This window comes from Photinus pyralis, unplaced genomic scaffold (assembly GCF_008802855.1).
Source record: "Photinus pyralis isolate 1611_PpyrPB1 unplaced genomic scaffold, Ppyr1.3 Ppyr1.4_LG5, whole genome shotgun sequence".
NCBI lineage: Eukaryota > Metazoa > Arthropoda > Insecta > Coleoptera > Lampyridae > Photinus > Photinus pyralis.
The window spans coordinates 42042210-42066804 of record NW_022170596.1 but is presented as its reverse complement, the minus strand read 5'-3'; the positions used below and the strand labels follow the sequence as shown (position 1 = coordinate 42066804).

At 34.3% G+C, this 24595-nt stretch overlaps 2 protein-coding genes and 1 non-coding gene across 4 annotated transcripts in view; 1 reads left to right on the top strand and 2 right to left on the bottom strand.

Annotated features, from left to right (window-relative positions):
* Positions 1-12724, bottom strand: part of LOC116171348 — a 91249-nt gene extending 78525 nt beyond the window's left edge. Inside the window, exon 1 of the mRNA XM_031488129.1 lies at positions 12637-12724. The gene's annotated coding sequence lies outside the window, so the exon portion shown is untranslated. The remainder of the gene's footprint in view (positions 1-12636) is intronic.
* Trnai-aau lies at positions 8925-8998 on the top strand. The gene has a single exon. It is a non-coding gene; the product is annotated as a tRNA-Ile (tRNA).
* Positions 12725-19843: 7119 nt separating the features above from the next.
* LOC116172420 (blood vessel epicardial substance-B-like) overlaps positions 19844-24595 on the bottom strand; it is a 34319-nt gene continuing 29567 nt past the window's right edge. Inside the window, exons 7-8 of one of the 2 annotated variants that reach the window (XM_031489633.1) lie at positions 22061-22100; positions 21600-21683 (exon numbers count right to left, since the gene is read on the bottom strand). In XM_031489633.1, the coding sequence (XP_031345493.1) occupies positions 22099-22100 (2 nt within the window). In that variant the 3' untranslated portion in view covers positions 21600-21683; positions 22061-22098. Of the gene's footprint in view, positions 21684-22060; positions 22101-24595 lie in introns of both variants that reach the window. The other variant, XM_031489632.1, reaches the window with a different exon arrangement.

Sequence of the window (24595 nt, the reverse complement as noted above, 5' to 3'; positions counted from 1 at the left end):
ATAAGAAAGTTGGCATTGCGCATGCAATTATATTAGTAGTGATTTGTTTACATACAGGGTGACAATTTGAAAACTTACCACCCCCCATATCTTAGTAAATAAACGAGATATTTAAAAAAATCAAAATCCGTTTCGGTAATTTGGAGGGGGAATCACAATGACATAGTTGGCGACGCACCCCCTCCAACCCCCTGCGCCCCAGCCACCCCAACTTTTAAATCTTAAATAGTGACCCCCCATGTGTGATACGTCGTTGGAAAGCTCTGAAAAAATGCTTTCCAACCATACCAAATAGCATTACATTTAGGTTAGTAATTATCGTGCAAATCAAAAAATAAACTAATATGATACATTTGAAATCTGTCGTATTTAAAACGCAACCGGCGAACATAGACGAACTAAGACAGAGAATAATTCAAGAATGTCGAAATATTGCAAAACCAACATTTGAAAAGGTTCGACAAGAGTTTGAGAATAGATTATAACTGGCGATCAAAAATGAGTTGCTGTCAAGTCGGCTTTGGAAGTTGAAGTTAAATACGATTTTCCATGTTTATTTTTTGATTTGCACGATAATTACTAACCTAAATGTAATGCTATTTGGTATGGTTGGAAAGCATTTTTTCAGAGCTTTCCAACGACGTATCACACATGGGGGGTCACTATTTAAGATTTAAAAGTTGGGGTGGCTGGGGCGCAGGGGGTTGGAGGGGGTGCGTCGCCAACTATGTCATTGTGATTCTCCCTCCGAATTACCGAAACAGATTTTGATTTTTTTAAATATCTCGTTTATTTACAACGATATGGGGGGTGGTAAGTTTTCAAATTGTATAAAGTTTCATTTAAATATCTTCATAAATAAAAAAGTTAGTATTGCACATGCGTTAATCTATTTTTTTGACACTGCACATGCACAAAACCATTGCACGGAATTCTTGGACCAAGCCCTTTCAAATGAGTCCCAAGAGGAGAATATTATCATGCAAATAAAGTTTGGTGATGTACTATAATTACCAAACCTTGCACGTCAATCATTCCTAAGATGTAATAACAATAACATAGCAGACTGAAAAAATAATCTCTGATAATATACGCCCACCCAGATAGCAGTCTTACAAAACACCTCTTTCAAAACAGCTACATAGTTCAAAATTAGTACACCACAGAATAAGTTAAGTTGGTGACAAAGTAGAGCAATGTTGGGTAGGTCACGACAAAAAAATAACTGTTGTACGGTTCCATTAAACTTCACATTTGAGTTAACTAACTTCTCTTAATTTGATTAAATTAATCTGAGAAGTATGCATTATCTAAGTAGTCTGAATCACGATTGTATCAATGTTCATATTTTATTGTTCTTAACCTAGTTAACGTGAACGGGCGTGCCGATAGCGACGAAATATTAACTACTTGCAATGTCTGAAATACCAAGGAACTGCGTGTAGTTTTAATCTGTGATCAATGATCATATAATGTGCACCTTGAATTATTTATTTTTTAGTCTTTACATTATAAAATATGTACGTGATACTCACTACGGGGATCTTAAGCCTTTTGAATTATCGTTTATAAGAAAGTATCTTAGGAACCAAAAAAACGATTACTGCTGGAAGCTCAAAAGTATCTTCATGTGTGATGCTTTGCTATGTTTTTTAACTATGATTTTCCATTATAGATAAGAAGGTGTCCTAAGCAAAGTTTGATGCTTGAGAAACATTTTATACTGAAAGGGGAAGTAATATGAGGCTTGAAAATAATATGAAATTTGATCCCCTTAGATGCAAATTTGACATTCGAATATTTCTTGCTAATTCCCCGAAAATATTTTTTAAGGGATGCAAATTTTAGTTACAACACCTTGGTTTTCATTGCAATTCAATCATGGTTCACATGAAAATTATAAAGAAACATAATTTACAATTTTATTGCAAATCTAAATTGTTGACTGATAGTCGCTTAATGTGTCTCAATGAAAAACAAACAAGGGTAGAAAAATTAATTGAGCAAGACTGTAAACAGGCATAGAACGCAACTTCAAGTTAACTAATCGAAACTGACTTCTGAATTCACAATGATGCTGTTTTAAATTATAACTGTATAAACCTCTGACTGACATATTGATGGTGTAAAATAAGATGTTACAAAGCAAGAGTAAATTTTTTATACCGAGCGTCTAATCCGATTTCTGGAGCGTGTTAAATTGAATTAAAAAGTAACTGTTTAACTTGCACATACCAAATACAGACATATGAATCTACATAGTGTGGCCATATTTCGATACCCAACACTGGTATCTCAGTAATTAGAAAGATAGAAAAAAGATCAAATTAGTTGTGCATATTTTAAATTAAACCACCATATTTGAGAAAGCTGTACATTATCTTTTAAATAGTATTTAAACAATGACATTTAGTAAGGCACTTAACTTACACCTGTGCTGCACCAGTAAAATCCTTTACGTAAGTGACGTATGTAAACGTATCATTACCAATATTTTTTGAATGTGTAAACTTTATAAAATGGAGTGGTGAGTGCAGGCTTTGCAAATAAAGCAGAAAATTTCATTTGTTTTTAATGAAGGTGGAAATTTCATTAAAAAAACTATTACAAAAAAATTATTCAAATGCCGACGTGTAGCTTTATTCCTTTTACCAAATTTCTACCTCCTTTATGATTTTTTTGCTTACGTGAGAGATTTTCCTTTCATCATCTGAAAACTAGCTACAACATTGTCTACGTCCTTTCCACTTTAGTCTTATAAGTGTATATTAAACAAAAATCAAAAAATGTCAATAAGAATGCATCTCTCTTTTGCATTGAAAGTTCATTTACTAATATTTATACCTGTCACAACCTGGATAATAAAATTTGATTTGGGCTAATACAAGTACATTTACACCCTAAGCAAATTTTCATTTGTTATTAACATGACAAAATAGGTAGTCAATAAACCATTTATAGAAAAATTACGGAATGCGTTTTTGATTCCAAGAAAATGTACTAGGCACTGACACTAAATTCAACAGGTTCTTTGACTTGCAAAATTCATTGAAAATACAAAATACAAAAACGCCTACTTTACAGCGTGTAATTCAGAACCATAGTCAGACAATGAGGCGATAACTAACAGTAAACCTAATGATAAGTGTGGAAAGATGACGAACGTTCACTTTTATTACAATCGCCAAAATAAAAACCTGGAATTACGATGATATTTGTTTGGGAAAATGTTTTCAGGACCTTGACTTGCCAACATTTTCTATTTCAGCGTAATTTGACAGGCAAAACTGCAAAAAGAATTCAAATAAAAAATCTCCCATTACAGTACCCCCTTCTGTGTTTTAAACGAAGAACAATAAAAGCTTTCCGCTTTCTTGCTCTAAACTGGCTATAGAGATTTTTTCTTGTTTTTTACAAATTTTAAATTGTTATAACTCTCCTACCACCTCCAACTTTTTTAAAATGCCTAGTTGACACTTGATTCATTCTTTTTCTTCATCTATATGAATTTCTTCTTTAACTTGTTTTAAATCTTGAATTAAATTATTTAAATTTTCTTTTTCTTTAGAGATTAACTTCTTTCATTTCTTGAATTTTGATTTGGTTCACTATTATTTCTTTTTTATTTTCTCCAAATGTTTTAGTTTCATGTTTTCTTCCAATTTCTCGGTAATAATTTTGAATGAAATTAATTAAATCTGTACCGTTTTGTACCGTAGGGAAACCATAGATTTTAGAAAACGCTGTAATAAGGTAAAGTAAAATTTTTTTCCGTAATTAGAATTTCTTTGGGATATAGCAGTGGCCGCCGGTCAAATAATATGTGCTAGAAAAAATTGTTATGGTAGTAAGAAATCTATTTTAAATAATACGAGCAAGGCCTGTAGCCCCTGCCCCCTGTACTATAACACACCGTGACATTTTTCTGAGCACTCTGTATACATTTTTTAAATAATTGATACATTAAGTAAAGCATAATATGATTATTAATTGCGCAAGTCTTAAAAGCATAGGTCTGATTTATTTGCATTGCAAATGCAATTTATTTTGTTAAGAAGCATACAATGACAAATATTGGGCGCCCCATTAAAAATAACGAAATGTGGGTCGACTTCCGGTAAAACCGGCAATGACATGCAGTTGCAATTATTTTAACTCAAAGGGTCACTGCAACTTATGCAAAACTATTTCCAATATACTATACTGATCCCTGTTCTACAATACTGACCTGTTTATGGGCATTTGATTACTAGTGATTTGATGGAGTAATCCTTAACGTTCTTGACAAACACAGTTAGCCTTGGAATTAATTATTTCCACGAACTTTATAATTTAACCTGCAATAAAATTAAGTTAATCAGAATTTTAAAAAAGGTGCCTCATCTGCAAACACCACAATAAGCTATTAATATACAAGATAATCAATCTTTTAACTCATAAATCAAAGTAGGAAAGCTTTTATGGATATGAAACGAACAAACACGACTTTCGTAAAACATGATCGGATAATTTACTTGTTCTTATTCGATTACATTTTGCAGTTGTGGAAAAGATACAGTCTGTCTTTCGAATTGAATGAATATTTTAAATGCTCGTGGTTCCTGGCGCTCGTCTTCAGCTCGTTCTCTAAAGACCCATAGAATTTGCTTTTAGTTTTTAACTGTTTCCAATGTATAGAGTGGAACAACAGGAGTTTCAACAATGCACAAACGCAAAGAGTAATTGCGTTCATTTATAATATATACAGCTCGTATACTTCTGGTGTTTCGCTCAAGAATGACAGTTGTAGTAATAGAAGCCTATGTAAATTAAGTTTGCATCAAAATCTAAATAATTTCATAAATTAATCACCGGACCTACGTTTTCAATAGATGTAATATGTCTCTCCGCACACTTCTGTAACCTAGAAAATTAAATTAAATTCATTCAGAATCAATCCATTTGTCGCCAAACACTACAATTGTCGGGTCATTTACTATTATGCAACTTTCCATTCATTCAAGTTAATTCAAGTTGATTTGCCATATGAAAAATGATTCTTTCCGAATGGGCATTTTGTTTTACGCCAAGGACTTTATCCACGAGACAAAAACTCAAAAATGTTGGTGTATTTCTACGTCAATAAATTAATGTTGGCAGTTTAGAAGTTCCTTATTTTTTATCCGTACATAAACAGCGCTAATTTTTTTCTAGATGGGGTCTTGATATAAATCTTTCTGTGACGAATAACTGACCATACTGTCGGCATTCTCTGATGTTTAACCACATTTTAAACCATTCCAAAAGTGATTCACTGTACACTACTTATTAAACTCAAAACGTGCACCTCTACACTTTATTGTGCCTTTTAATTTGTTATATTGACCTCAAACCTGAAGTCAAGTACCTATGCGTTAGAAAATATTAAAAATTATAGACTTCTGACACAAAATCGCATTTGCACGCATCTTGTACAATAAATCATAACTGACAAGACAAGAGATACAGTCAGCCATACAGTAGTAATTAAGACTATTTATATAAATAATTATAGGTAGGTACTTTGGTTTGTAAAACACTTTTATTCACGGTAATTATAATACAAGTTTCCATATTGCCAGAAGAAAATCGTGTTTATCGTTCAGTCTTTGAATTTGTATATTTTGTAAACGTTAACATTGATTGCCACCGAATGCCCTATTCTGCACTGCACATTTAAAATTCGAGCTTCCAGAGCTATAGGTAGATGGTAAAACAAGATACTCGGATTATATTACTCTATTACCTAACGAATATAAAGCAAACAAAAAGGTCTTTCTTTTGAAATTAGTTTTAAATGAGAATAGTCCTACAAATGAGTTAAATTTTTATTAGGTACTTAGCAGACTTGGCGAAGTTCGTACCGTCTATCGGTCAATATCCCGCTCCCGGATGGGGCCTAAACTCGGTTTCAGCAGCAGTTCTGTATCACGTATCGCAATTTTACTAAATCAAAAACTTTCGAGGACATACATCCAATCATTCCCCAAAGTTTCATCACAATCAGATGAACGGTTTAGGCAGGCATAAGACACATACACAAAAACAAACATTTTTATTTATATGTATAGATAAGGTGTGTCTGATATTTGTTTTTTCAGGAGGCCGTAAAGTAATTGCATTTCAATTTATTTTAGAGCCAGTCGTCGGCAAATCATATTTTCAGAAAGAAAACCTTAGTTAGTACGAATAAGGATTTTCAACCCCTGTGTTGTAACAAACCGTGATAATTTTTGAGTTGCACCGAAAATGCTCTGTGTACATTGGCCCTTACTCGTAATGCAACGTTACTAAAAATTGACAATATGGGTTTTTGGGTCAACAATCAGATCTTATCTGCCACTTCTGAGTATGAAACGGTGGCAATGTTACAATGTTGTAAAAACCATTTAAATTTTAAGTTAATTTTGTATTTAGTTCTGTGCCTATCTATAGTATTTGGAAATCCTCACTGCCAAAAGTAATGATGAAACATGAGAACTGCCAAAATCCAGAAATAAAAAGAACGCGATGTGAAATAGGTAGAAACAGATATACCATAGCTTCAGTAACTTGGCAGTAGATCATAATCAATCGTTTTCAAAATTACTGTAAAAACCAGACCTTCACGAAATCATCTATCTTCCTAAATCTACCTCAAGATAACCTCCATGTGTGAGAAAATCTACAGAAAGGGAAAGCGAGAGATCTTTGGGTAATTTGAAGGGATAAAATATTTTCTTCCAAACTTTCGCCAAGACTGTGGACTTTTTGTTGGATGTTGTTTTAAGCCTCTACAACCGATCGGCTTAGATGGAGATATTTGATTTGTTCTTTCAATCTTTTTGGTGTTGTATAGAATGGCCTGGGTTTATTTAATATTTGTACATTCGAGAATTTTGAATATAATAATTCATTATCATTTCTATCACAATTGCGCACTATAAGACATACTTTCAAAAGGCAGGTGAAAACAGGCATGTATTGTTTTTAGTTTTACGGTACGTTTGGAAAAAATTAACAGTTAAGTCAACCGAAACGAAAATATATATAGCCATTGTAACATTATTACTTGGCTTTCATTTTGCTTTCATTTAACATAACTATCAAGAGATAAATGCTATTGTTTCAAAAAATAAAACCGACATACGTCCTATAGGTAAGTATCAAACATTAACCAAAATCCACACATTGGCGTGAGATAGATATCATGCAGATACGTAGGTTTCTTATGTCACTTTTTTAGGTTATCCAAAAATTGCTAACAATTTAATGTAATATTCATTATTAAAATGGAATTGGGTCATGTCATTTTGACATGATTTGTTAAGCGTCCTGTACACATTTTTGAACCGTTATACATATTGGGCGAAAATAAACAAGAATCGTAGGCATCCGTAACTTGCATTGAATACGGCAATTATTTTGTGAAGGACCCAAATTTTTGAAAAAAAAAAACCGTTTCAGTTTTGTGTATCTACCTACGTCTACTTTTTCACAAATTTTCAAACCTTTATTATGCATCCCCGTATAATAATAAGTTAACCAGATCTTAGTTTTTAGAAGAATTTGTAATAGTACTATTAAAAAAATGTAATGATGGATCCGATGCGCGGAAAATATACAAACCAGGAAAACGAAAATATTTCGAAAACTACTACAGGAGGAGCTAAAAGATGATAGAAATATATATAACGTATTCCACTTAAAAAAAGTAAGATATTTTAATATGAAGTTTTATAACTTTGGACCTACCTACATGCTACAAAGAAAACACCCTCTGTAAATTTATTTTTAATTGTTTCATTTTATAAAGATAAAAGATATAGAACTTGGAATTAAACTTTAAGTAGTAATTTTGACAATAAACTGACGCTTGGAAATGCCACAACTACAAGAAAATGTTGACACTGAATTAAAAAAGCAATCTACGACTCCTACTATGTCATGCGAATAATTTGTGGTAATGGAGGACTTATCTTGTTTTAATGCAAAAATTATAACTTATATAAGAAAGTTTATAGAAATTAACTCACATGGATTGGTTGCTTCAGATACCCCCCATTATATAAGGTGTTAGGTAAGGTACCTACCTAAAAATGCATTCTTTAAAAATTGGCGCCAAATAATGTAAAGATTAGTGTTTTATTCTTAAAAGTTTTGCTATAGTTCAGTACCTAATCAATTCCGGTGTGAATTTTGCCAAAAAATTCCTCGACCTGTTGATTAATTTTACAAATGACAAAAAAATTATCCTTATCAATGGTATAAAATTACAAATTGGCAAGAGTTCATTGCCAAGTTTAATCGACCAAAGCTGTTTGTTTAATGTACAGAAAGCTATTAATAACAATGGCACTTCAACTTATAAACAAAAAATATCTCAATGTACAATTTGACCGTTTGACGTTGCAAAAAAATGTTATCGCCGTAATCCATTAACCACTGTCATGGTGTTTTCAAATTTATTGTTTACGTGTTGATGATCTTTTGGACATTTTAATTAAATTTAAAAGTCTGGTCACTAATTTTATTGTTCAAGCTATTTGGATATTCCCAAACATGGGCAAATGAATACATCTAAATAACAAAATTACTATTACTGAAAAAAAGTTACATATCTACTGTATGCATGAGATATTTAGCGTAAAGTAGTAAATAGTGGGATGTTTGCGTAGGCACCATGGCGCCTTCGATGATCTAATACTCCTCAACATATTTTGTTACAACAAATCGGCTTACATAATTTTAGTCACATTGAAATTCAGTTATTAATGAATAAATACTCTCTTTCAGTTTGTTAGAAAAATCCACGAAAAAATATTGTTTTTGTTATGTTGCAGTTGCAACCTCGAAACTTTCTATAAAGCTATTAATAGTCGATAGGATGTATTATTCTACACTACCTTTGATCTCAAACGTCAACTGGCCCATTAGCTCAGTTGGTTAGAGCGTCGTGCTAATAACGCGAAGGTCGTGGGTTCGATCCCCCCATGGGCCATAAAGTTTTTGTTTTTTTAACTAGTGATTTATTTTTCTTTCAGTTTTTTATTAATTAGTTCAATCAACGAATCAATATTTTGCATTAGTCCATCCCAAATAATATTCTAATAAACATTAAAATGAAGTAGGTATAATAGTCCTTTTACCCCTGTTTTCACAACCTTCGCCCTCTAATACGGGTTTTACCTTTAAACTATTGCTGGTTTTTCATTACTAAAGTATACGTCTGTAATAGACCCTGACAAGAATTGTGGAACTCGCTATATATAGATATGTATGTTTATTGATACGTTTGTACGAAAAATTACTGAAAATCAAATTTCGCAGTAGAGATTATTTTTGATCTTATTTGAAAGATAAATACACAACCAGATATTGAAGCAGGAATTTGTATTATAGAACACACATCATCAACTGTGACGTTAAAATGACATCATTCACTCTTCATTACTAGGATGGATGATTTCACTTTTAGTTTTTCCTACATTACAAATTGATATTCCAGGCAAATCAATCACTGGCACTAAAATAATTTTAATATTTAAAGGCCATAAATAAATTTCATGGAATGGAAAATGAAAATAGAACTTCATGGAAAAGTTTGCTCACAAGTGGAAAACTTTGTGTAACTGTAACAGATTATGAGAAATACTGTAATTTAATTGTATTTCTTCACTTTGTCTGATTGGCATCTGTATGTACAATTAGTTTGTATTTTTTTAATGCTACAGCATACTGATTTTGATTAGTTAAAAAAAATGAATATTTTACAATAAATGTAATTCAAAGAAGAGAAAGTCTCTAATACTGCCTCACCTATTATAACCATGTAAAGATGCAAATCGATCGTACGTATAGTAACCTTAACCTTAGCCTTCTATTTTGCTTTTCAAAAATATACAGCTTGGTTTAGTTGGCCAGTCTCAAAAATTGCTGTAATTTTGGTAACCACTTCGCCTATCTTTTATTAATAATGGCTTCACAATAATAACACTGATGAGCTAATTATTTTCTTCGTAAATTATAAAGAACAATAGACGTAGGTATGTAAACTTTAAAATGATTTGCATAAATTATGTAAATAGCAGCATGTTGCATGCTTTTCACTTTTAGTATGTCAATAACAATATTGACTTAACAACCAACTGTTAGATTTAGAGATTTTTCCTATATTTTTGGCAAACTATTCCAAAAATGTAGTATTATTTGCGTATTCTATAAGCTTCTGCAAAGAGCCAAAACAGCCAAAAACAGAGCAGTTGAAGCACCCATTCCTTAGTTGGAAGTTGGAACACAGTGGGAGTTCAAAATGTTCTTGATAATGGTGTCGTTACTATCAATGAAGGTGAGACAATTGCGCCCCAAGATAAAATTGTACTTCAAAGTACAAGTAAAGTGATATCGAAATTATTCGAAATCGGTAGATGGATAGGTACCACAATATTGAACCCTCAAATAAACAATCGTATTAATTAAAAGTAAGCTGTATTTTTGTTCTTCATAAATAAGTAGGTATGACTAATTTGCACATATAGGTATAGACTGATCTTCCTGTGTCGAAAGCAAAATAACAAGAGAAGACTTCACTAAACTTATACAGCACCAAGAAATCCCAAAAGGCTGAAAAAAACTGTGGAGTAACTGTAATGGCGTGTATGTTCTTCTACAAGAGACGCAGGTAACATATTGGTATTCGTGAGAACAATATCGTCTTTAGTATTTATGATATGTGGTTTTACATGACGGAAACATGCATAGTTCTATTACTGGAGCATCTTTAATTTTTGCTTCAAAAACAAATGATCTAGATTAACATGGCGAAATGAACAATGACAATTTTCTTAAGTGCTTCGGGGCCCATTTGCTTCAAAATTTAGAAGAACCACCGCTAATTGGTATGGACAATGGTAGTTATCACAATAGCTTACTAAAAAAACTTGCAGAAAAATGATGAGTTTCCAAATTATGCACTAAAAGTGGAATTGCTGGAGATTGTTGCGTGGGGTGTTTTAAAGTTCACGGAGAGATCCGAAAGAAACGCGTCTTTTCTAAACAGGCTGTGGTTCGATTTTACCAAGAAGAGATCAGGAAGATCGATGAACAAGTTAGGCGAAAGGTTATCGCCCTTGCGACGTTCAACAATCAGCTGGAACGATACACGTTGATGTTTTTGGAAAAAATGTGATGATCCTAGAATCTTGAAAATTGTGACCTGATTTTTATTTTTAAACAATTTGAAATATGGTTTTCTTTTGCTTTTGTTATCTTCGTTAATTTAGTTCGTGTATTTGTGTGGACTATACCAGGGTTGTGGTTGTGTGCGTAATATATTTTATATGCTCTCGTCTTTTCTTAGGTACGCACAAAATTATGATATGAGTTTTTACTCAATTTCCTTTCCCATTTGTGTATAAAAAGTACCGTCTGTTATGATTTCTATATAGATTCGAAAGTGTAGCGAAACCTTCGTCGTTTTGACATGAAACTAACTGTAGAGTATGGGATAAGTCAAGATTGCAGTCGCTTTTCGACTTCTGCTGATAAGTACTGAGGGCGTTTTTATTTCGAAAAAAACAATTAAAATGATTTAAAAAAAAAAATTCATTTACGTCCAAATAATAATGTCCATCTTTTAGTATAAAAATCGCGACATAGACAATCTGTTACAAATTACTACTGAAACATTTTTTTAGTCATTGGTCAATACAAGTCGTTGATGTAATGCGTATACGTGCGTATCCTACCCACAATACAGCACTGTCTGCCTACACACAGTTATTCTCTTCGATTGATATGCCTACATTTTACATCAAAGATGATGCTATGTAAACATATTTAGTGATGACGTCATAATACACCGATGACGTGGGCGTCACTATTGACTTATCAAATATACATATTTTGAAATTACCATAAAGCATGCCGATTTTTGCAACTCTGATAAAGAGGCGCATGTATGGTAGGTAAATCTGTGGTATTACTCTAATAGGTTTTTAACATAAACATAAGGTAGGTACATAATAAGATTGCACGCAATTGAAAACAACCCCTATGATAGTATATGGAAGATTGCAATTCACTAAATACTGCAATTCCTTTTATTTTTCAATTACCAAAAGTTATGTGCCGAACCAGGACCATGGGATTTAACGCATTAAGGTCGACTCTTATTTTACGGAACGCACCGTCAACGTCACGAACCGTCGAGATAAGTTTCAAACATTTCTTTGGCGTGACGCTAATGCTAATGTTCTTCTATTTAATCTGAGCATGATAAGAACAGATGGTCCAGAATAAAAAATCCAATCGCCAACCACCTAAGAAACTATTGACGTAAAAGTGTGAATTGGCAGCAAGATTTACGTGACGTGGCCGGTCAGTGACGTGATGTTGACGTTCCGTAAAATGCGAATCGATCTTTATGCATGTTTCCTTTTTCATAGCAGAAAGAATTCAGTTATTTAAAGTTTATAAAAAGTTGTCAATTGAAATCGCATCTAGTACAACTATGCAAACAATTCCACTTTCTGGAAAGTTAATTCCAAAAAGAGAAATCCAATGCAGATGGGTTAAGAATTAGAGACGCATTTTTGAGTTACATTCAGGTTTACGTTGTTTAATTTAATTAATAATTACCAGCCAGCTTTATTAAAGTCCTTCGGCCCATTAATCTAAATACACGCACTAGGTACACTGCACCATCCACCGTGAAATATAGACGACTAATTCGGCCTATGTTAATACTACTAGAGATAACGAACAATGCCGTACCTGGACTGGTTTATCGCAATACGATTAGTCACACATTCAAATTTAATTGAGAAATTTTGAGAAAGTGCACGAAAGAAACGCAAATGTTTCCGCTTCTGCTTTTATTTTATAACAAGTCTCTGTTTTATTCCCTTTTGGCTTCAATTATTTCAACAATAGGGCACCTATTTCAATATTGAAGGGAACGTGCAAAAAAGTTGAAAAAACTTCAATCGTTACTGTCACTATAATTTTTTTGTTTGGGGTTGCCTAGGGGATTACTTTAGGATTGCAAATTTCCATATCGAAAAGGAAAGTATTTGTGTTTGGCATTTATGTTAATGTTGGGACTAAGAAGGCGAAGGGCACTGCCTAAAAAGCTGTGAGAGTGCTGGCAGTGTAAAGGTACACCGTATAAGTTCTTCACTCAACGGTATAAGGGATTTGATACCAAGATATCAAGAAAAGCAGAGTATAGTTCCGGAAAGGTTATGCTGTGAGAGAAAGGGATCTCAATCATTTACGAGCCTCTCTGTTCTTCCTTCCACCACCCTACTTTGTTCAGCTCCATCAATTTTTTATACATCACTACTTTTCCATCTTTTTCCATCTGGTCCCATAATAGTACATTATACAGGGTCATTCTTGACGAGCGTCAGTTAGAAAGATATGGAAACCCTTTGAAAATTAAGCTAAACTGATAATTCCTTTAAGGGTTTTGGCACATGATGAATTGAACTAAAATATTTTCAAAATGGCGCCACTTCCGGAAAATACCGGAAGTAGCCATCAACTTTGTTATTTTAAATAGTGACCCCCTACATTTTCGGATTCTACGTCGAATTTGGAGTACAACGATACCCCATAGTTGACCCTTTGCTCCAAGAGCTTCGCCGATATTTAAGTTTTCGTGTCAAAAATTGAATTTGCAGGGGTAATTTTAAAAATTTATTATTCGAAAACGGTGAGAGATATTGCAAAAAAGTTTTCAATGCTTTATTAAGGAAGGATCGAATTTTCTTATGGTATGCGTAACAGTCTAAAAGAGTGAAACTACGTCACTTTTTCAAAGCTCTCAACTTTTACACTTTTAAATATCCGTAACTCCATTTTTTCAAATGGCACCCCCCATTTTGTTCTTCACCATTGTTTTCCTTTTTCCTAGACCTTTAATTTGATGCCAAATGTCAAAAGCTGCTTCAAACGGTTTCCGAGATATTCCATGTTTTAGTTGCTTCTTGTGGAAAATTGATAAAAAAATTAAGTCGCTTGATGTTATTCTTTTGTTTTTATTCGCAATTCGCAAATTACTACAACATTTCACGAATAACGGTATCTTTCAAACAAAAATACAAAAAAGGAAGCCTGTGGTAGACTCTGAAGAACAGGAAATAACTGTACTGGTGTATTTTGCTGCAAATCCAACTGCATCGCTTAATGATATCCAAAGAGAAATTGACATATCAGACACGAGTGCACTATGAATGGCGCCACTTCCGCAAATACCGGAAGTAGCCATCAACTTTGTTATTCTAAATAGCGACCTCCTATTTTTTTAATTTTTCGGATTCTACGTCGAATTTGAAGTACAACGATACCGTTATTCCTGAAATGTTGTAGTAATTTGCGAATTGTAGCCTATGTGGGTTGCGCCTTGTCATGGTATCTTTCGGAAAAAAGACGACAAGTATTAAATTCACAAAATCTTCATTAGTGTAACCCAAACGAGCCATTATTATTATTTACCAGAAGTATAAGTTCAAACAGCGAAAAATTTGACGTTTAAACATTATCATAATAAAAACAAAAGAATAACATCAAGCGACTGAATTTTTTTATCAATTTGTCACAAGAAGTAACTAAAACATGGAATATCTCGGAAACCGCTTGAAGCAGCTTTTGACATTTTGCATCAAATTAAAGGTCTGGAAAAAAGGAAAACAAGGGTGAAGAACAAAATGGGGGGTGCCATTTGAAAAAATGGAGTTACGGATATTTAAAAGTTTAAAAGATGAGAGCTATGAAAAAGTGACGTAGTCTCACTTTTTTAGACTGTTACGCATACCATAAGAAAATTCGATCTTTTCTTAATAAAAGCATTGAAAACTGTTTTGCAATATCTCTCACCGTTTTCGAATAATAAATTTTTAAAATTACCCCTGCAAATTCAATTTTTGACACAAAAACTTAAATATCGGCGAAGCCCTTGGAGCAAAGGGTCAACTATGTATCGTTGTACTCCTAATTCGACGTAGAATCCGAAAATGTAGAAAAAATAGGGGGTCCCTATTTAAAATAACAAAGTTGATGGCTACTTCCGGTATTTTCCGGAAGTGGTGCCATTTTGAAAATATTTTAGTTCAATTCATCATGTGCCAAAACCCTTAAAGGACTTAACAGTTTAGCTTAATTTTCAAAGGTTTTCCATATCTTTCTAACTGACGCTCGTCAAGAATGACCCTGTATATCAAGGTAGAGAAGTACAGTATTATTGCCTGAGCACCAAGATTACATCTCGAGGCGCTTGCGCCGAGGGGTGTAAGGTGCGAAGGCAATAATAGACTTCTCTACCGTGGTATATATACTATTTTTTTGACTACTAGCACTTGAAGTCCTCTAAATTAACATAATATATTGATATGAAAGTGAACGGTTGGACAGAAATTTTTGTTTATTAATATAACACATGTCAATCAAGTGTGTGGAAGTACAAGTCAAACAAGCCGTATTTTGTTCTGTCATTGAGATATTTTCAAAGAGTAATTTCGTTCGAATTTTTTCAAAATGTGATAATTTTAGGGATGTAATTTTTCTGGAAATGGCGGATTGTGGCAATTATTCATTTTAGAGAACTTGGCCAAACGTTTATTGAGCGAAATTTCGGGTTGTGTTTTCTAAAAGTGACAGCGTGACAGTTCTCATTATTGACTACTAGTTAATAATGTCCATATTATTAACCACTTTGAACAAATGCCGAGAAAGCCTACTTTACAAGTGGAAAAAAGGTTAATAATCATGTCATCAGACGCTAGTAGTGAAAAAAAGTATAAAAAGTACTGGTATTTACCTTTGTTTCACTCCATGAGAAAGAAAGAGAAGGTCTTTCATGTTTCAGTTAAACCTATTTTATAGGTATGCAATTGCATTTGCTTCCATGGAAATCAATTCTCCCATAAATCTCTATTTTTTACTTTTCAACAAAATCAAAATTTCACTAATGGAAACGTGTGTAACTTCTAATTTTGATTCGAAATTCGAAATTTTTTTTGTCGTTGATATGGATTTCGAAATGGTAGCGAAAGGTAGATGTCCGATTTACAAAATTCTACGAAATTCGCAACATCGTACGTCCAATGATGAAATTAACTGAGGAAGGTCTAAGCGGATGCGGAAGTGTAATCTCTTTTTTTGCCGAGTACTGGGTATGGTCTTAGATTACCTCTTTAGAGTATTTTTGGGTTTTTGATGGCACAATATGATGATAATTGTTGAAATAGGAAATATTCACCCACTATTTATTAATATAATATTCATTTTCTCGCTGTAACTCCACCGGTTCGTCTTTGTTCCTAAAATGGGTGCCCGACATTTTTGCATGGATTTAAGTTAATAAATTTCATTGTTATATAATCCCATATGGCGAACTAACTTGCTTTTTGTATAGTACAAAGTCCACCTAATCCAAAAAAATATGTATCCTAATTTCCTTATTACGTTAGCGCTAGGCTCTTTTACTTTTACAATCCTGGATTTCCCAGGATACCTAAAATGATTTCATACTAGTTCCTATTACCTACGCCTCATAAAGATTTACTAAAATTCTGGAATGATCAACTTTATAATGTATACACTATACTGTACACTTTTATATCTAATACTTAATACACAAAATTCCGTAACCATAGCGAATTCAAATTGCAACCCTACAAAAATTCAAAGAATTAAACCCTATTAAAGGCACCCGTTACATATGTGTATAATGGACATTCATATAGAAGTATTTCAGTATCCAGTACTCATATAAGGTAGGTAGGTATCTTCTTAACAACAATTGTTTTTAGTGTTACAAGTTGTGAACGCAGATTTTCCAAGATTAAATTAAGTGTAAACTGTCTAAGACCTACAAGGGGTATGCTTTTGGTTAACCAACTTGGCAACTTTGTCTATTGAGCTAATGTTAGTTAAAGAATGGTAAAGTGCTGAACTTTGATACTGTTCGAAAGATTTACATTCTTTTTTAATTCAGGATGTGATGAGGAATTCAAAATATTCACCAGCTCTTGAATTATAAGGATGACAGATTTTGATCGCGCCAACGAGTCAAGCTACGTCACTAGGTACGTAGATGCACGGATGTGCTGTAATTAAAGCATATGTTGGGGTAAGCTAATCTATAACCCCTACATACAGGGTGACAATTTGAAAACTTACCACCCCCCATATCGTTGTAATTAAACGAGATATTTAAAAAAATCAAAATCTGTTTCGGTAATTCGGAGGGAGAATCACAATGACATAGTTGGCGACGCACCCCCTCCAACCCCCTGCGCCCCAGCCACCCCAACTTTTAAATCTTAAATAGTGACCCCCCATGTGTGATACGTCCTTGGAAAGCTCTGAAAAAATGCTTTCCAACCATACCAAATAGCATTACATTTAGGTTAGTAATTATCGTGCAAATCAAAAAATTAACTAATATGATACATTTGAAATCTGTCGCATTTATAACGCAACCGGCGAACATAGACGAACTAAGACAGAGAATAATTCAAGAATCTCGAAATATTGCAAAATCAACATTTGAAAAGGTTTAACAAGAGTTTGAGAATAGATTATAACTGGCGATCAAAAATGAGTTGCTGTCGAGTCGGCTTTGGAAGTTCAAGTTAAATACGATTTTCCATGTAACAAAAATTTCAAAGGGCGACTCGACAGCAACTCATTTTTGATCGCATAGTAATACTGTCTTACCAATAACGGAAAACATTTTGAACATTTATTGAAATAAAGGCCAACTTTAGAAAATGTATCATATTAGTTGATTTTTTAATTTGCACGATATTTACTAACCTAAATGTAATGCTATTTGGTATGGTTGGAAAGCATTTTTTCAGAGCTTTCCAACGACGTACCACACATGGAGGGTTACTATTTAAGATTTAAAAGTTGGGGTGGCTAGGGCGCAGGGGGTGTGAGGAGGTGCGTCGCCAACTATGTCATTTTGATTCCCCCTCCGAATTACCGAAATGGATTTTGATTTTTTTTAATATATCGTTTATTTACTAAGATATGGGGGGTGGTAAGTTTTCAAATTGTCACCCTGTATAATAACACTGTGAAGGACGTGATTCATCCTGATTCCTGATGTAATGAATTTTTTAGAGCGGTATCAAGGCGCCATCCAGTCGTCACCAAGTCGATAAAGGATTAGTCACCGCCGATAAGGAATGAAAGGAGATGTGATTTCTCTAGAAACTGTTTGTTTGCTATATAAGCAAAAAATAAATCGTGCTTGTGTTATAAATTTGCCTCTTATAAATGTGGGTACAAGTAAGTGATAAATAATAATTAACTGTTATAAATTCATCAATAATTGATTTTGCATAACTAAATCACAATTAAATTTACGTTGCAATATAAATTCAAAACCGAAGAGTTGATAGAGTGAAAATTTATGGCAGATATGAACAATCGCAACATATTCCAAGCAGTGTTGCAACAATGGCTTTTCGTTAAATTTTATGCCACTCCTGTGCTTTATATCCAGATCGATTTTGTAATTAGTTTCTGTGAAGGTGGAAAATCACACGCACTGCAATTCATACGGACCGGTTTGAATAAAATTGACCACCATCTGAAATCCTCTTATGGAAGCCATGCTGTCTAAAATTCTACAAATCTTTTAGAACACGCTTGAGATACTTCAGATTCCATTCAATAGACACCATTGTTTTTAGCAAATGATGTGAAAGCATGTGAAAGCAATAATAATACAGACATAGAAAAATTGTTAATTACTCTTCGTCATATATCATACATTTTCAACACAGAAGAAGTCAATTAATTACTCATGATTCTTATTAAATAAATTAGCATATTACGTCCCATAACGTTTTGTGAGTAAATGTAACCAGTATTGTAAAATAATCGGATTTTTAAACAAATTATGCCACTACATTACGACTGCACGTATCTATACGGTTATTAAAAAATACATTGGTAATATAAATATACAAATATGGTTATGATACATTTAAGTACATAGAAACAACATTTAAATGTAAAAATGTCTAACAAAGAATGATCATACAGTATGTGCGAGATATGAGGGTCACCTTTTATTCATATGGGCCATATTGAATTACGAATTTGATATGAACCATAGACATAGGAATTGCATTTGAAAAACAAAAGTTGCATCGATTACCGATACCCGAACTTTCAATTTGCTATCGGATAGATTGTAATGTGGATCATTTTTTCGAATCTCACCAAATAAATGAAATATTGAGGTGAACCTCTTATCTGGGACACACACTGTGTATCGAAGTAAAGAATGGTAGAGCGACAAATTTCGCGATGTTTAAAGGCCGCTTGACATGGAGCAATACTACGCGCAAGAACTTGCAGAAAGAAATTGCAAGGTCAAATCCTTGCATGCAATAAGCATTGCATGGTATTTGACATGGTGCAATTCTATTTCAATTGCCACATGTCTGCCAACAGAAGAAACATATGGATTTGTCAACAAAAGTTGTTAACCTCAAATGAAAATTAAATTTTGATTGCTTGAAGAAACATGAAAATTACAAGAATAAATAAGATTAGTAAAAACAAGTAATGAGTGCGTCTCTCAGCATCACAGTTGCCGCCGCTGTATTTTACTAGGTTGGTGCCACAAAAACAACTAGATTTATCCCTAGAATTGCACGATTCATGCAAGAAAAATAGCACCGGTCCTATAAAAATTGCATGCAAGTCTCTTTCTTGCAGCAATTGATCAGCTGGCTTTGAACTGCGCATGCCTTTCGCAATTTTTCTTGCAACTTGCATGCAATTGCAATTTTTATTGCTCCATGTCAAGCGGGCTTAAGAAATTGAAAGTCGCATATATCCTTACAATTTCCTGAAATATGGAACGCTTTCAGCTTCAAATGTGAATTGAGGATCATGGAATCGGTGATTTTTTACTTTACCATTCCTAACAATTCGTTTGTTTGAAATCATCAGAGGACCAATTACTTACTTAAAACGTTAGGTAGTATTATCAAATATGGATTATATTGGGCCTTCTCACTAAAACCCCCCGCTTTTTACGGATGTATGAAAATAAATACGAATATATTTTGAATCAAATTGTATGTCCGTCTCTGAGGTTGGAGTGTTGTCACATTTGCGCATTTTATGCTAATCACGGGTCCTATGCTAACGAGTTATAATCAAATTAGCGTATTATAAATCGGCATTACTCTCTATAACATTTATATAACGAATATAAATAACACTTTACGGCACTTTAGTGCTCACACACCTAGTTAATTATACACAACGATAACTAAAAGCGCATTAGGATAACATAGACTTTCCTGTGGAACTGTTAATTGCGCTCGGCGCACTTCGTATAAGCAAAGAGTAACCATAATTACTCTTTGGTATAAGTCAACTTAAAACAAAACGCTAACATTACCTTTATAATATACAACATTGATTTAACAGATCACAACATTCTATTTAACTTTGGCAAATTTTACAGACTTATTCCGTGTAAATCTATCATCTCATCTCCTTGGTTGGCATCATTTATTGGTGCAATTAGAGAGCGGTTTGCAAAACTTAGAGACCATAAAACTTGCGTTCTGGAACCATATTTTCTGTGGTGGGGTCTTTTCCGTTTCAAAGTCAGTGTCCTTTCTTTAGGCTTTACACACAGAATGGTTTGTAGATGTGGTCTCTGCAATTTTGTGAAATTTACTCTAATCTACTCGAAAATGGTGCACCCCGAGAAAGAATTGCGAAAAAAAGTTGGTATTGGAGCCACTGATCCATTAGGACTAAATGTAAACTGACATGGACTAAACAACTCTTAGGTACACTAGATAGGGACAAAAAAAATTAATAAAGAATTAGTTCTTTGCAGTATGCATCGTCCCCAACTGCACCAACGTACGAGCCTTTAGTTGTAAAAATATGTAATAATTCAATTTCTCTTGCCATTTGCACTATATGCACCTAACACAAAGAGAAACATAGAGCAAGCAAACGACAGTAGCCCATCCATTAATACAAGTAGGTACAGTTAAATCTACTACTCCTCACTTCTCTTTCCGTGTTTCACTAAATCGTTAAACCACTGATCATGATGACATTACATCTGATAGCAATATTTCCATATACAATGATACCTTTTCAATCAACTGATAAACACGAATGAAAGCATTTTTTAAGCAAGTTATGAGTTGGTACTGGATCTCTTCACTTCTTACCTAGTACTATTTACATTTTAGGTAAAAGACGTTTGATGAAAGTTAAAGGCGTTAAAGTAAGTTGGTCCCATGACCAGAGACCATGTGGAGCCCGTGCTTGTGTCATTTTAGCAGTTACAAAATAAAATTAATATTATTAAAGCACCTCAAATCACAAATTTGATACAAAGTATAATATTCTTGTTCGTTCTTTCGAAATTGTCATAATTCCAAAATGGCAGCGTTGTTAATTTAGAATTAAAGTAGGTGTCTTCGTAAATTAATTGCGAAACTTAACCTCTCTATTTCGACGAAGAGATCTCATTCTTTTCGGCGTCTGCTGCTCTGGTAGACGCAGCAGGCTCGTCGCGGAATCCGCGCTTTGATGGTGGGCGAACGGGGAGACCGCCGGAAATTGATTCGCCACGAAGGGAATCCAGCTTTGTTTTTGCTTTCCTGTGGGTGTTATAGCTGAAAATAAGCAGACGGGTTAGATTGCGTAAAGAACGGAGGGTGCGGTATGCAGGTATCTAAGTGTAGAAACAGCTTTGACATGCATAGTGTCGGTATGGTACAAAAACATGTTGCCTCAAAACATTGTTGACTGCACAAGATGTGAACACTAAACAAATAGGGTACATAAAGTGAGTCGATGCGAATAAAAAAAGGGTACGAAGTCGTCATCCGTTTTATACACTCTCACTACTCAATCTTACCAGCCATAGCTTCTGTTTGGTAAGTTGAAGAAATGATAGAAACTGTTGTTGTAAGGGTAGGTAGGTGTTTACAGTTACATTAAAAAATCATGCAATTGTAACATGAAAATAGGAATGTAAAAACCATTCTACCTTGCCCCACGTAGCTTGGCAACCAAGGCAGTCATATTTCCTAAAAGAAGATTTTGTGTCAGAAATAACTGGAAAATGAACTGAAGAAATGTGCAAATGTACTGTGCAAATAAAAGTACCTCCGACGACTTAACAGAAGCCGTTTCTGGCTTCATGATCATCCTTTGAATTTAATGTACCTACTTCAATCAAAAGTATAAGAGCCCCTACCGGAAGTATTACCTACTAGACCTATTCATTACAACATTTTACCAATGGGTCGCGAAAACAACCACAGCATATACAGGATTAATACGTGCGGTGTGCATCAATGGCGTGCGGTCAGCTACACACCACCCACAAACATCTGACCGGCTAGCTAAAATAATTCAAATTTCTTATAATTTTTATGATCTCTCCTCGTACATCTCCGGCGTTTGCTATAAAACAAAATCCCAATAATGACTCGAAATTAATAATCTAGGAGAAAAATCACAAAGAAAAGACGTATTTAATTCTTGAAAAATATACAGCGCGTTCCATTGAAAAGTTTTCCAAATTTGCATTTTTTAACTACTAACTTTGCGATATTCATTTGTTTCTATATAGTCAATAAATCTATCTTTTATGTCAATTAATAAGTAGAAGCATGAAGTGAGTACTAGGTAGTTCGGTAGTTATTACAACTTACGGAACACGAAATTCAAAAGCCGGACCTGTAAATGCAACGGTCAGCGACAGACGGCTCGTTGTTAAAATCTCATACTCAATAGGTTCAGTAAGTGATCCTTTAGCAAATAGTGGTTCATATATTTCTGATCGGACAATTATTGTTTATTGTAACAAGAAACGTCTTGAAATAAAAACTTGCTTTTTTAGATAAATTCAGCAACACCGCCTTTTCCAACTTTTCTATGATCTTACCGCAGTTCACGCCGAAGGGTGCCTGTATTACTTTGACCCATCCGTTCAAAAGTTCCTTGCCCCGCGGAGGGAGTGCAGATTTCGAACGGCGCGTCCCTTACATTCAATTAATATTTCCTTGAAGTAGGAAATGAATGTCCACTATGGAAATGAACTAGGTGTAAGACTTGAAGAGGAAGTTAAATTTAGTATATCTTTAACGCTAATTTGACGTGTTCGATAATTTTTTTTTGGAAAACGAATTTATTAAAGATGAAAATTTTAGGTAGGGCAGTAGGGTATAGAATGGAATGTAATATTTGAAGGAGTCTGTCCGGTAGTTTCATGCACCGAAGAGCGATAAGCCATAAGGAATAATGGTTAATGTTGATCCCAGTCTCGTTGATTTGGAGCGATGTCCATTAATGGTTCTGTTCATTTTATTCCATCGGATTGTAGGTACAATAAAGTTCTCCTGGTTTTTCGGATACGCATCACCTTGCAGACGTCCTGGAACAACCGAGACTCGAAATTCCTGCCTTAGCCCGGATGTATTTCATGCGCAACTCCAAATCGACAAATCCATTCCCTCACAAAAACGTCGGCGACGGTAGCCGCTTTTTGATTTGACAAAACGGAGGCCTCCACCCATTTGCTGAAGTAGTCCATCACAATCACAATGTACTTGTTTCCATCAGTTTCTGTGAATGGTCCAGCTATGTCTATTGCAACTCTTTCGAAGGGACTTCCAGCATTGTATTGTTGAGGGCTTTGGGGCATCGCTGCGGAACATTGTATGCAACGCAAACAACTCCCTTGCGGTACCATTCTGCTACATCATCTTTGAGATTGATCCAGTAAAATCTCCCCGGCACTTTTTAAAAAGTTCTCTTAACCCCCAAGTGCCCACCGGCTGGTCCATAATGCATCTCTCTCAGCACCTCTTTAATTTTCTTTCTAGGAACCAAGAACTGTTTTCTTTTCTCGCAACCATCTTCGTTTTGTAGCGTTCGCTTCAGGAGGCCATCATTCTCCCTAATAATACAATAAGTTTGGAAGACAGTGTTCTACATGTGTAACCTGGTTCCATGCAGATCGCTCCCCAGCTGTTTTCCATTCCAGGAGCAATTTTAAGTCACGATCTTCTTGTGCTGTAGCTAGTTCCGTGGGTTGCCATTTTGCATCTAGCACTTGAGTCCATTGGTCGCTCAAAAGTGGCTGGCACATTGCACAATCCGAATGGAATGACAGTGAATTGTCCTAATCCAAGGGTAAAGGTCATCTTTTCATTATCTTTTCTTGAGCGAACTCCACTAACTACTAACTACAATAACCACTATCTAAACTAACGTTGTGAATATTCTTGGTACAGCAACAAGTATCTAAAGCGTCATCAATTCTTGGTAATGGATATCTGTCACGTTGTTGAGCTGACGATAATCGACACAAAATCTGGTGGAGCCGTCTTTCTTCTTCAGAAGAACTACCAAAGAAGCCCCAGGACTATTTGATTCATCAATCAATCAAATATTTTGCTTCGTCCTTTGGCCTTTTCGCAAAAAAATCTCGATACCAAAGTAACAGGTCACGGACACTTGCCATCTGTTCGCCGGTAATTTCCTCACATATTTCAGCTATCACTTTTATGATTGT